This window comes from Hippocampus guttulatus, chromosome 17 (assembly GCF_054856545.1).
Source record: "Hippocampus guttulatus isolate MCC_2025c chromosome 17, RoL_Hgut_1.0, whole genome shotgun sequence".
Taxonomy (NCBI): domain Eukaryota; kingdom Metazoa; phylum Chordata; class Actinopteri; order Syngnathiformes; family Syngnathidae; genus Hippocampus; species Hippocampus guttulatus.
In genome coordinates this window covers 4,974,769-4,987,959 of record NC_141277.1, presented here as the reverse complement: position 1 = coordinate 4,987,959, position 13,191 = coordinate 4,974,769, and the positions used below count along the sequence as shown (strand labels likewise).

At 44.0% G+C, this 13,191-nt stretch overlaps 1 protein-coding gene across 2 annotated transcripts; it reads right to left on the bottom strand.

Annotated features, from left to right (window-relative positions):
* Positions 1-31: 31 nt before the first annotated feature.
* On the bottom strand, positions 32-11,815 carry aff1 (AF4/FMR2 family, member 1). Of its 2 annotated transcripts, none has more exons than XM_086134713.1 (19): positions 11,607-11,815; positions 8,987-9,107; positions 7,699-8,454; positions 7,528-7,569; positions 7,311-7,382; positions 7,038-7,074; positions 6,680-6,740; positions 6,005-6,140; positions 4,969-5,760; positions 4,731-4,822; positions 4,163-4,352; positions 3,797-3,870; positions 3,660-3,723; positions 3,310-3,446; positions 2,792-2,863; positions 2,418-2,511; positions 2,306-2,340; positions 2,057-2,238; positions 32-1,952 (listed from the first exon to the last, which is right to left on the bottom strand). In XM_086134713.1, exons 1-19 carry the CDS (start codon positions 11,621-11,623, stop codon positions 1,816-1,818), a joined length of 3,111 nt encoding a protein of 1,036 aa, XP_085990839.1. In that variant the 5' UTR covers positions 11,624-11,815; the 3' UTR covers positions 32-1,815. The 2 variants fall into 2 exon arrangements, with proteins under 2 accessions (XP_085990839.1, XP_085990840.1); XM_086134714.1 differs by having other exon boundaries at positions 3,797-3,867.
* Positions 11,816-13,191: the final 1,376 nt, after the last annotated feature.

Genomic DNA, 13,191 nt, shown 5'->3' with positions numbered 1-13,191 from the left:
AACCCCCCGAAAATGAAATGTAAATGGCAAATGGATTTCCAGTGTTTATTTTCATCTGAACACTGAAACACAAAAACCGACACATTCCACAATTCCAATACATCCTCATAATCATCATCTTAATCGTGATTACCAGTTGGGCCAGGACGTGTAAAAATCATCGCCATGTCAATCGTTAACGTCTGCTACAGTTTGGACGAGGCCAAGAAAAAAAGTAAACTAATGGCGGGGTGAGATGACCTTTGAAGGCTCTGCTGCCACTCACACAATTTTTCGTACGTTTTTTGGGGTTAATGCACAGGTCCAAACCAACAAATGCTTCACAATTAAAGACTTTCATCAAGTGCAGGTTAGCACTTGGTGCTGTGTGAAAAAAAAAAAAAAGAAACGTACTTGGTCATACTCCCCCGTTAACTGAAACGCAAGAGAAAACCGTAAACTTGACTCAACCTTACAATATTCCAACTTGCCACTTTTTTTTACCAAAGGAAAGGAAAGCGACAAGCTGCCCTCTGGAGCTGAGATGGTTTCCTAATGCAAACTCATTTTCGGAAAGTGCACATCTTTTACAAAAAAAAAAAACGGAATAGCAACAACAATAAATTTTAAAAATAACGTGCTGAAAGCTATGATTGGCTAGGGAAATGGTCCTCATCGCCAAGAGAACGCTGAGAGCATAAAGGCACTTGAGCTTGTGCTTGCTCTTTATGATGATGCCATTGATCGAGATAAACAGTGAAAAAACAAACTGTCTCACTTGAGGTCTCTCTCAGAAAATGGTGACGTTATTACAGTGCCCTTTGCCTTGTCGTGGATTTCTTTTTACCCGTTTAATGCTCAGCCTCAAATGCCACAAGATGGCATCAAACTACAGTAATGGTATGGGAAATGAATAATTTTGCCAACTTGCGCCATCATGGCGTTAATAAACTACATTGAAGTGAGGGGAGTAGTTTTTATTCGGTCGACCAAAGCCTTGTACAGTACAATAGAAAAGTAGTCCTTTGTCGCTATCCGGTGGCACCTACCGGCAATTACATGCTGATTTTTACTATTTGGGTCACGGCTCCAAGAGCAGGTCTGACAATTAAAGGTGACCAAAAACTATTGCAGACTTTCTCACCCACTATCAGAGGAGTCTGTAGCCCCTTATACACTGACCATCAATGGCAGCTTTTTGCATTCTCTCCCTGGCTTGCTGTCATGTGTGAAAGGTATCGATCTGCGGTGGGGAGTTTGAAGATGGCACAAAATGTTTTTGTGGTGTTCCAGATGCTACAATACCAAAGCACTCCTTTCTTTTTTTTTTTTTTTTAAATCACACAGTGCTTTGGATGTCTCAAAGAAGCTCCTCCTCCCACTTCAAAATAGTTCAGTGGTCACAAGATGCTGCCAAAGCATCACTTTTCTCTGATAGAGAGCTTCGTGCACAGGTGTTTGTCAGACCTAAAAAAAATGTTTTTAAAGTTTTTCCAGAGACTAACACAAGATGGGTTACTCCCCCCCAAAAATCTGCAAATAGGTGAATTTACGAATCGCATATCACTACTCGGCGGAGGAACACTGTATAAGACAATGCAGATAACAGAAATAGCAGTATGAACAAAAGTTGAGATAATAAATCAATCACCATGATCCTGAATTAAAAAGCAATTGTATGACTTGGGCTGTTGTCTGGGCCTTCCACCTGCCCTTTTCTTATAAGTGCAATTTTTGTTCAAACTCTGTGGCGAATCCACATAACCCACATTTCTAGAGTCCATTTTCAACATGTGACCCACATACCGGGAATTCGATCGTAGGCTTCGGGTACCTTCAGCGGGCATTCGTTTGGGTTTTTGAGTTGTCCAGTCGCAGCCACGCCACGCCCCGTTGGGTGTAGCGCACCATGGCGCTCACGCTAGAAGTCAGGCTCAGCGGACCGACCGCGGCATCCAGCTTTGCCAGAAGACCTTGGAAGAAAAATGTAGATGTTTGTCAATATTTTAAATAAATCTAAATAAATACACATTACCAAAATATCTAAATATGTTTTGAAATTTTAACACCACCCTACCACTGCCTTTGCCTGCCATCTGATCCGCCTGCTCCCACAGTTCGTGAGCACTCAGAAATAACGTTGTGATGTTGACATAGGAGAGCGCCACCTGCTCCACGGCGACGGGAACAGCCACACTGCTGCCACTTCCGCAGGCTGGGGACGGGATGCTGGCCATAGGGGACGGCGTGCTCGGGCCCCTAGAATGAAGATGCGAGAGGAAAGGAACGTGTGACGGCGCCGTGGCGTGCATTGCTGCTGACTCACTTTGCGACGCAAACGGAAGACTCAAGTGCGGGATTCTGGAAGATAATTTGGGCAGATTTTAAGAAGGCTGGCGAAAAGTGACGGAAATTCAAACGTGACGACAAATACGGACATTGAAGTGCTCGGTGAGTGTCTTGGAGTACTTGAGCGCAGTTTTATGCTTTTGGCGAAACATCGCCATCTGCAGGAGAGACTGGCACTTCAGACTGTAACACACCATGAGAGAGCGCTTCAACCTTCATCAAGACAAAAAGCTCAAAGTATGACTGGAAATGTGCATCTCGAAGGTATGTTTCCACCAAGCAATGGGGTTGACTAGTCTCCTGTATTTATTTCTCAGGAGAGAGTAATACTATGAGAGAAAAGTTGTGTTCCAATGATGTCGTGTTACGGGAACATGTCCCTGAAATGGTACCTTGCTCATCGCAATCGGTATGCTGCTTGGCGGAAACAACGCTAGATTTCTGATGAGATAGTGACCGTTACCATAATGCTACAAAATCCTTCTCTGAGGGGTGAGCAGACGTGTCCGCCAAGTTTTTAAGCTTCAGCACAAACCTGTGAAAGAGCACATATTGACATGAGAAGGGGGGGGGACAAAACAAAACAAAAATAGATCCAGACCCAAAGGAGTACAGTGAACCCCAACTGTATTGCCCAAGCGAGCCCAATTGGTATACAAGACGGGTGAATGGAAATCAGCAATATTTCAATTCTCTTGTTTTGTTTTTTTTGGCCACTATTCCAGTCAACTTCAAATGGGAGTGAAGCCTGTTGAGGCTTGATGTTTGAGTGTGAGAGCAGGCGCTACGGAAAAGCGTTTAAACAGTGTGTTAAATATGTTCAAGTGTGTTCAAAGCATGTGGGAAGTGTAAAACCAAAAGAAGTTTGTTTGTTTGGGTTTTTTTTTTAATGTGGTCGCTTTCATGTGGATCTGTAACAATCCGGCTATCAGGCGTGACAAAAAGGGGTCCGTTGTAATGCAAAGGCACTCGTGCTCTCACTTAAGGAGCTCCACCGTCTCGGCAAACATAGTATAGGAAGACATGGAAATCTGCGGGTCCTTCTCCATGGCGAGGCCACTTTCCACGAAAAACATGGCAGCGTCCAGGTAATTGAAGGCTTTGCTGAGCTTGTCCGACTAAAAGGAAGCACACCAGGGACGTTTGAGGTCAAAGCTGACAAAAGGGTAGTCAGTCTGCTTTCATGGAGGATTACATGAACGTCGACAATAGCTACTGTTGAGAGGCTGAAATACAGGATTTCTATGGCAACTTAGCTAACCAAATTGGAATGACAATTTTCTTCCTCAACTAACGCAAAAACAAGAGATGGAAAGGATTTGGTGTCAGACCTCGGCGTCTGCTTTGTGCTTCAGTCGCTTGGCCTCCTTGATGTAGTGCTTGACCGGATACTGCCTGCGGGAAGTCATTGGATGACGAAACCTCACTGATCGTGTGACAAAACACACTTGATACATTTAAATCTCACCTGTCCTTAGTCTTGAGAGAGTGTCGAGAGGTGTCGACTTCCCTGGGGGGCCGCAAGGACGACGACCGCTTCTGCTGGCAGACCAAAATAAAGGGCAAGTAGAATACTAGGTGCCCCATTGCATCCTTTCATTGAGGCGTTCACAAACGTTTGTGGTCCATGGACCCTTTACCGGTGAAATTTTTCGAAGAACGCCCTCATAATCCCAACTGCAGTTAAACTATAAACAACCACGTGTACCACTAAATGGCAGAGGAACTAAAAACTTGACATTTGCATTTCCTTTAAGTTTACTGACATTTATTTATTTATTTTAAATGACTCCCAGACCCCAGTTTGAGAACCACTGCGTTAATGGAATGTTACCTTCTCTGCGTGCATGTTCTTTGCGTGGCTGCTCCTATGCTTGGAGGAGTCTCTGCTCTTGAGCATCTTCTCATGAGATCCTTTGTGCATCTTCGGGTCTTTAGTCGATTCTTTTGTGGGCTTCTCCAAGTGCGCCTGCTTTTTCTTCGCCTTCTTGTGCTCCTGTTCGCCTGGTTGGGTGGCACAACCCCTAAAGGGTGAGAAGATCAAAATGTTGAGTGGTTACTGGACACAACGCACAAATGCCGTTTAAAACCCAAATGACGGCACAAAGTAAACAGTCACACTCCTGTCATTGTCCTCCCGTTACACATCGGCTATTGCGTCAAAAGAGCATTTGCATTCCAAGTGCAACCGCTCAATCACACCATGGTACCCAACATTTAAAAAACAAACAAACAAACAATGAGCCAGGTAAGAGCTGGCTTCCGTTGGCCAGTGTGAAAGGGGCTGTTGTGTGACAGACATTTACGGAAGAAACGCAGCTGTCGCCATCCTTCGAGATCAGCGCCCCAAACTAAACCCTACGGCACCGCGTGCTGGGAATTTCGCCTTTCGTGGAACCTACTCCACTTTGACAGAAGAATCCTTGTTGGATGATGTCATCTTTTTCTCCAGCTTCCGCTTCTTACTGGGAAGACTCTTGTCATCCAGCTCCACCTGGAAGTTGCCAAACACAGGTTTAAACACAAATAGAACACCTGACCGGTGAAAATATGTGACAAAAGAAAAAGGAACAGTTGAAATTGTATTCAGAAGCCCAATATCCCAAACTCCTGACTAGTATGTTGTTTACGAGAGCTCACGGTTTGAGGTAGAGTCTTCTTGCTGGCCTTGAGGTGTTTTTTGGTCTCGACATTCCCGGGTGTCACTCGAGGGACTCTTGAGAGCAGACTGAGGTCGATCTTTACCAGTAGGCTTCCCTCGGGCCTGTTGTGGATGTCCTGAGAAGATTTAGGCACACGGCTTGAACTCTTGCAGGACTTGTGGGGAGGGGAGGATTCAGCTTTGGGAATGGTTTTGGCTTGTCGGACAACTTCCACCTCAGCTTTGTGACTGCTGACTTTGATTGGTGGGGTGTGGGTAGAAATATGGCAAGAGCAGCTGAGTGGAGACGACGGACACCGACAGGTAGCATCCCGTTGGACCCTCTCGAGCCTTGATTCGGTCTTTTGCACGCCTGCTGATTTAAAAGTCCTCTTTCTTTTCGGGCTACTGCTCGAGTTGTGTGAGTGTTCTGTTTTCGTTTTGACTTTGGGTCTGTCTGAGAAAGGGGGTGCTTTATCTGCTAAAGCATCCCCAGATAACGCATAGTCCTTCGGCGGTTTGCACGTGACGCCCGGGTGTTTCAAAGAACCGTCGTTAAGAGAGCTTTTGTGAGAACGGTCATCGCAAGGCTGCACTCTTGTCTGCTTTCCGCCGCGCTCAGCCGATTTTGTCGCCTCGGCAGTAAGGTGTTTGGAACCGCGTTGCAGTTTGGGGGTAGGGTTCTCGCAGACGACATTGGGGCCCCCTCGGGTCTCGTTGCCGGAGTTCTGTTGAGTGGACTGGATCCAGTTGCCCAACTGCCAGTCGCCACGTCCTGCCGTTGCGTCAGTCTAGTGAGAGATGGCATACATAAGCGCAATTCAGCAAAATATACACTCAGACTTTTTTAGCTACAACACCAAAATATGTGCATTTTAATCTAATGACATCATTTAGACTGGAATTTAGATAATTATTAAATACATAAATATGATGAAATCAAGTATCTGAGTTATCTGAGTCAAGTGGTTAACGCATTTTGCAATTAATGGAGGGGTGGAGTCTATCAGTTCTCATTAAATAAAAACTGCTTGCCTCAGTTTTGCGGCTCACTGTCAGTCCACAAGGCTCATCGGCTTCACTGTCGTCATCCGACTCAGATCGGGAGCTGCTGTCAGAGTCACTGGAACTCGCCGACTCCACGTCGCTGGAATGAGCATCTTTCTGCGAACTAAAAAACAAAGCATGAAGTGATGATACCATGGAACCATCCATTATTCTAATCTGACATCTTTAAATGACATACATGTGCACATCAACAGATGTTCGATAAACTCCGGGTATATTATAATAATCCATGTGATGAGATATCATTGATAATATGATAATACTTCACACTTTGCAGGAATTTTACAAATATTATATATACATTAACGTCTGAATCTTCTGTGTTTTCTTGTTCAGATGACATTTTATATTGAATTCTTCATTCATCCTGCATTTTTGTTCGACTTTAATGGTTGCGTGGTATTTTAAGTCAGTGTTTATGCTGCTACGACAATTTCATGTCCTTCACGAGATGGGTTGTTTTTCCACATTCCGATCATAATAGGCACCAAGTGAACAGTTGGATTTAATCACAGCAGAGCTTTATTTTGAAAATGAAGGATTAGTCAGCGGGTTCACACGAGTTCAATCAAACGCTTGCCGCTCACACAGATTCATCACCATCTTTAGTCATACTTGTCTAAGGAAGAATTTGGGACTCACAATAGTCGGGAGTTCTGCACGTCGAGACGGTGAGGATCTCCAGGGGAACCATTGTGGCTTTCTGGAAAATAAACAAAAGCAAAGATGTGTCCCAATCCAAAAAAATAAAATAAAATACCCAAAACAAAACAACAACATTCGATCGAGTGTAATAAACGAACACGAGAATCCATTTTGTTTTATCAACCAGCATTCACTTAGCTTTCTGTATTTTCATGTCAATTGCCCGATAGAAGTAATCTGCTTATGTGTGTCAGTTACAGATGGCAGTTTCTACTTTGCATGGTCCACAATGTACTGGAACAAGACCCGTTATTCTACTGCATTGTACTGTATCAAGGGTGTGTTATTGACTCACGCTGCCGCCCTGGACATGAAGAAGCTTGCTTTTCTTCCTGTGAGGAGATGCATGCACACACACACACACACACAAAATAAAACTAAAAATAGTTTGGTAAACTAGCTTATTACTACATGTGATACACGATACAGTGGAACAAGAACATCGAAAGACTGTGGACATACAATTTGGGATCTCGAGGATGGGGGGAAAACATGGCTCTAAAACGTGTACAAAAAGTCAAGTTGGCATCCGTAGCAGCATACAAACCTACCAGTTGATCAATGTTACCTTTGCAGGGGTTGCTTCAGACTTGGGGATGTGTATGGCGGTCAGGAGTGGCGGCCAGGAGTGAGTCATCTCCTACAGACACATAAAATGGAAAAAAATATAAAAGTCTCCATCTATAATGATGAGCCTACAGCAAACAATGGTGGTGTTGGGGGGGGGGAAATAATCTGAAGAACGTTTAAAATAGTCCTTACCGTACCAACAAAGTAAAATATACCTTCAAGATGTCTTCCACACACACCGCTTCATTGGTCTTTGTCTACAAAAAGTCGGAAAAAGTTATTTTGAAATGATTTCAGCATGAAGACTAAACATGACAACTGAGGTCATTTTTATTTCGAACATGAAGCTGTCAGTACCATTGTAAACCAAGCACTGGAGTTCTCACCTCCAGATACTGCGGCAACATTTTGGCCTTTGCATGGTCGGCCTTTTGGATCTCCTGCAGTTGTAAGTGCGACTCTGGCGAAGGTTTCAAGTCAGGCGAGCCACCGAGCAGCTGGTCCTGGCCGTCCATGGGCCTCACGTACGCCGTGGGCTTCTGCATCACGGCAACACTGGCTTGCTTTGACGAGGGCAGCGGCGGCAAGCTCTGCAAGAGCAAGGGGTTGCCGCTTTTGCCGGCCTGATGCAGGGAAGCGTCCGCTGGCGAGTGTCTGAGGTTTAACGCGGAACCGTCGGCCACATTGGCAGAGGGGGTGTCTGTGGAATCCTGGCGTGAATCAAAGGTGCCTTTAGCCTCACTGGAATGTAGGAAAGGTATCGGCTTGACGTCCAGAGACTGAGCAGAACTTTCCTGAGGACTGGTAGCATTCTCCCTGAGATCCGACAGAGCTGCAACCTTCTTTTGATCATCAACTGAAGCCTTTGGTATGGTGAGCGAGCATCCGTTGTGGTTTGCGGAGGAAGTGGAGATGTCGCTCGTCGTCTGAAAGGGGTAATTATTACTTTGACGGTTTTGGCTAGATACGTGATGGGTCGGGTCTTGGACGAGAAATGTACTGGGCCGACTCGTGTTCGGCTGCCCTCGATCAGACTCTGTGAAGTTAGTCGGAGCTGCCGGAGGCTGTGGGGAATTGTTGACATCTTCGTAGCTGCCCAGCATTCTCTGAATCCTGTTGGAAAGCTCATCACCTTTGTTTGTCTAAAAAGCAAGAGGCGAAAACATTTCATGTAAGGGCATCACAGCAAAACTTGACGCGCGAGGTGCGCAAACAATAAACAGTGACATAGCGCGGGAGAGCACTGTAAACACGCAGTGCATATCACAGAATTATCTGAGGAATATTGAATTGAGCATTGAAATGGGTTAAGTCGGCACCTCCGATCGAAAACGCTGACAGTTGTTGGCAAGGTTATCTTAATCAAACATCCCCAAAAACAAACAAGGAAAAGCAACCTAGACGGGAATCATTGATTTTTGAGCAATTGAACGCGCTATGTGGCCAGCGTCTGCACTGAGCCGTGTTCATTCGGACAACGAGCGTCACTTGTTTAGGTACCTCGTCAAAATTAGATTTTTAAAAGATTGAAAGAACATCGAAAACTGGGCTGAACTCAAACCAACTATTGTGAAGCAACTGAGATGTTCTCGACTCCCAAAGCAAATCATTAGTAAACGATGAAAAGTTGTGACAACGACGGAAAAAACATGGTCAAGTAAACATGGCACATACTTTGTACGGCTGCCCGAAAAGCGGCACATTCTCAGCGCCGAGTTCTTTGGCTTGGCTGGTTTCTTGGTTCCTCTGTTCCCAGGCTCGGAGGCGGAGACGATTCCTTTCTTCATCGTATACGCTGTAGAGCATCATCAGGAGAGACCGATTTTAGAGCACCGATACAGTAACGAGACACTGAGAGACATTCAAGAGAATAAAACCATTGTCTGGGAAGGCGCCTGCCCCACTCGAGGGCGTATAGCAAGAGGTGAGGTTGGGACACTTTTACAGCTGCTCTTGCGGATTGGTATACGGCCGTTAATTATAAAGCTGCACAACGGCAGGTGTCATGAAGGGTATTCTTGTGGGACTTGAACATACTGTATGTCAACGTTTTGGAGCGTGGTGGATGTTCAACCCCACTGGAGTTAATTCCATGGCAACTGCAGCACCGTTTTGGTAGAAAGCCAAGAGAATGATGGCACGGCCTGCGAGGATCACTCCCCTGGGGAGGTGGGCCTTCAGTCAAATCACAATCTTCCAAAATGATGAAACAAGAGGCTTTTTTTTTTCAGGCTTGATCTGCGCAAAAGATACAAATATGTAACTGGGGAGGGCTGAAGTCGACCAAGAGCTTTTGAGGCTGGCTGGTGGATCCGTGACAATGAATCCTTAAAGCCACGATTGGCGTGCAATGTTTTACACCGATCAAGAAACTCATTTTGCCCACCGCTTTGTGTCAAAAGTCATGAAATACAAGCCCATTTCACATGCTATGTCTACACAGTCATTTTCCTGACTTTGCCGTTCTGTGTGAAAGGTATCAACACGCAATTTGGTGATGGGAGTTGACACCCAATATAGATACGATCAGAGGATTTATGGGAGAGCAGCTGTGTGTAACTTGACATTTCACACTGGAGACTAACTTGTGTGCCCCTTCCATCACTGTCTGTCAACATCTTTTTGTTTTTTTGGTCTATTTACATTGGTATACTTTCACTTATTGTGATTGGATTTGGAATATATAAACAATAAACCATATGTCACACCAAGGCTGTGCTGTCATCGGGTGGTCACCGTCAACTCGCAAGCGACAACAAACAGGTGTCATCATAAGCGAAGGCGGCTAGCCGCGCCCTCTTTTATTTGTTTCCAATCAGGATGGGAATGGTGCATGACCACGGGCAGCGCTGACACTGACCAATGGATAATTCAAATGCAAGACCTTACAGTAGCGTGCCATTAAGGAGGCCCATGGCCACATGCTTGCCAGTGTAAGAGGGAAAGCGTGCGGCCTCTGGCCAAAGACAACAGCGTCCGGAGCATCTGAGCCTCCAGGAATCTGCACAGTTTAAAGCCTCAGCTCAATTATCCATCTTCCCGTGCTAGCTCTGTTGGATAAACACACCAGAATGGGGTTCTGGCAATTCCATATACCCAGTGATGGATAAAGCCCATGTGAACTCTTTTGAGCAGTGGTTCTCAATTTCGGCTTGGGTACCACCAGGGGTCCCCAAGGTGTGACTTGGGGGCAAGCAAAAATAAATTTGCAATGAAAACCTCATACCAATTCCTTCTACCTTAGCTTTGGGCCACTTAAGAACTCTGGTATGACATAACACTAGTCCGAATACTTTATACAGCCTTGCATGTATGAAGTATATATTTTTTTGTCTTTGGAACTGAAGGCCTAACATTATGGTACTAAAATTCAGTTTTTCATTTAAGACTTCAGGTGTAGTTTTTTTTTTTTTGCCCCTAAAACTTGAGACAATTTTTAACTACACGCAGGAATGCTACCAATAAATGTACCTTTTCTTTGTAATTACTCTTCTAGGTTATTTTTGTTGTTGTTGCTGCTGAGAAACGTCTGCTCCACACTTCAGCCCATTTATCAGTAATATAGTGAAAATGAATGGAAATTGGATTATTTATTTTGCAAGTCAATTTACAGTGTGCTATATTTCCCTATATCCTAAAACAAACAGCTTTGCCAAACCATTCCCAAAGAAGAAATATGAACTGGACATGTCAGTATAAGTATGCTCATCTTAGATTTCATTACTTCACACGGCAGACCGTACCAAGTTGAGGAAAGCAGGTGGTCTCAAGCAAGAGCAATTTCCACTCAAGTCGACTTAAACTATATTTTGCACATCCTTTGAATTAAGCATGAAGAGAGTTGAGGGCCGAAAGTCATTTAGACTTTAATTTACACACCTTCGCTACAAACTTTGTCATATGGTGTCAATAAAATGGTTTATAAAAAATAACAATTGATTATTTTATAGGGGTTCCCGATGTTGAAAAGGAACGCCAGAGGCTTTAGGTCAAGTCCATAAAAAGGAAACAAAAAAAATATGTACAGTATATAAACCTAATATCGTAAAATCGCGTCAACAATCTGAGCAGCCCAGCTGGTAAATCAAAACGTCATTCCACCTCCCCGAGTTGATTTCTAATTAAAACGAGCAGGGAAAATACTTTTAAATACTTTAATTGTCATAAAGCCAATGCGAACAGCCTGTCTTGACATTTTGACAGCCTCGAGGAACGAACTCCTGTCAAGTGCGAGACGACCAGCACCCTCCCCCGTCAATCTGCTAGCAGGCTAGCCGCCTTTGAATGCGCCTACCTCGGTTTAGTTGCCATGGCGTGCACCGCTCTTTCTCCAGATTGTCAAACAACCGAAGTTGGCTGTCGTGTGCTCCTGACTTTCGCCGCCGAGTTCGTCTTCTCGGCCCGCATTGTCACATCGTTTACTGGAAAGAAAACGCTGAAGTAAACTGGGCTGTCACGCCACCTTTAGCTTCGCTAGTCTCTGCCCCCTCGCAGCGAATGTTCGGATCGTCCATTCGCTGCCCAATGGACTTTTCTACTTGAAGGGGTCTCCTCGGTTTTATCTACGTAAAGTTCGATACTAAATATTTATGACAACGTAATATTTTTGTTTTACACAAGGATGTAATTAACAACTGAGCAACAGAAACACCAAAAGTTGTTTCATTTGTTTTGTTTTTCTCTCGTCATGTGCATTGCCCAAACTTTACTCTTTGGTCCCTATATGAGTGACATGGTACATTCGAATTTGTTTTGAGCCCTCCAGGTTCACATTTTTTAAAACTGTTAAAGTGTGCGAAGGTGAATGTTGAGAGCTGAAAGTGTGTGTACTAATGAGAGTAAACTTGCATATCTTCATTAAGACTACTGAGAACTAAAGTGGGCCGGTCTGAGCAATGAAACTCCATCCAGGGCTGAAAAAGACTCACTCTGGCCCCGTCCACAGGTAATGTGAAATTATAGAGGATAGTTATTCAATAAACATCTCTAGTATACACTGAGATGCATCGTTGGTGGTGTGAGTTTGTGACCAGGGACTGTCTCAGATCTCACAACCTACATTCTCACCCGGGCATCCGAGCCAGGAATGGGCCTCGGATGGACCTCTTCTTTCCTGCCCCTGCTATGCCCATTTGAGTCAGGAATTTGCATACTCAGAACCCTGCAAATTACATTATTATATTTCTTTATAATTATTATAATCTACACAACAATTAATTGTTGGATATTTATGCCTTTTTGGTACTTCTTGGTATTTTCTCTTAAAAAAAAGAATGTTGGTGGGGAATATCTTGCTTCTCTGAATCAGGTTCTGGTTCACGTTCCTCCATGTCACTGTTGTAAATCCCCAAATCTTGAGTGTGGTTGACTTTACCTTTGCAATCCGTTTTAAGTTTTGTCCTTATGTTGAGGTTGAAAAAAAGCAATAACTCCATCAAAACTCACTGAAACGGATCATTATGCTGTGTGACGGCAGTGTTACGAATTGACCACACGGTGTCGCAAATTTCATTACACAGTCCAGTTTTCAATTAGAAAAATTATTGACCACACTCTTTCTACGTCCTTCCACAAAATCTAGAAAATGTCATTTTATACGATTATTCTACATATTATCATGCTTGTACAAATGTTGATTTAAAGCGTTTTATAAATTGGAAATCTGTTTGCGAACACATTTTTTGGGTTGGAGACGTCACTTCATGAACGTAAAAATCCATGTAGATCACGAGAAAAAAAATAATCTTTTTATAACGTCTTACACATGTGAATTAACTTAATTAATGACAACATGGGTGGGAAATTTGTGATTTTAGTCTCCATGAAAACTCGCTCAACGGTTGCACGATAAATGCCACACGAGTGTTGTGTTCCAAATT

Excerpts from the sequence above, each read along its gene's own strand:
- aff1 (XM_086134713.1), bottom strand. Across the intron at positions 6,141-6,679 it reads GTGCAGAACTCCCGACTATT|TTCGCAGAAAGATGCTCATT; the intron begins GTGAGTCCCAAA and ends TTTGTTTTTTAG. Across the intron at positions 3,871-4,162 it reads AGAACATGCACGCAGAGAAG|CAGAAGCGGTCGTCGTCCTT; the intron begins GTAACATTCCAT and ends TTGGTCTGCCAG.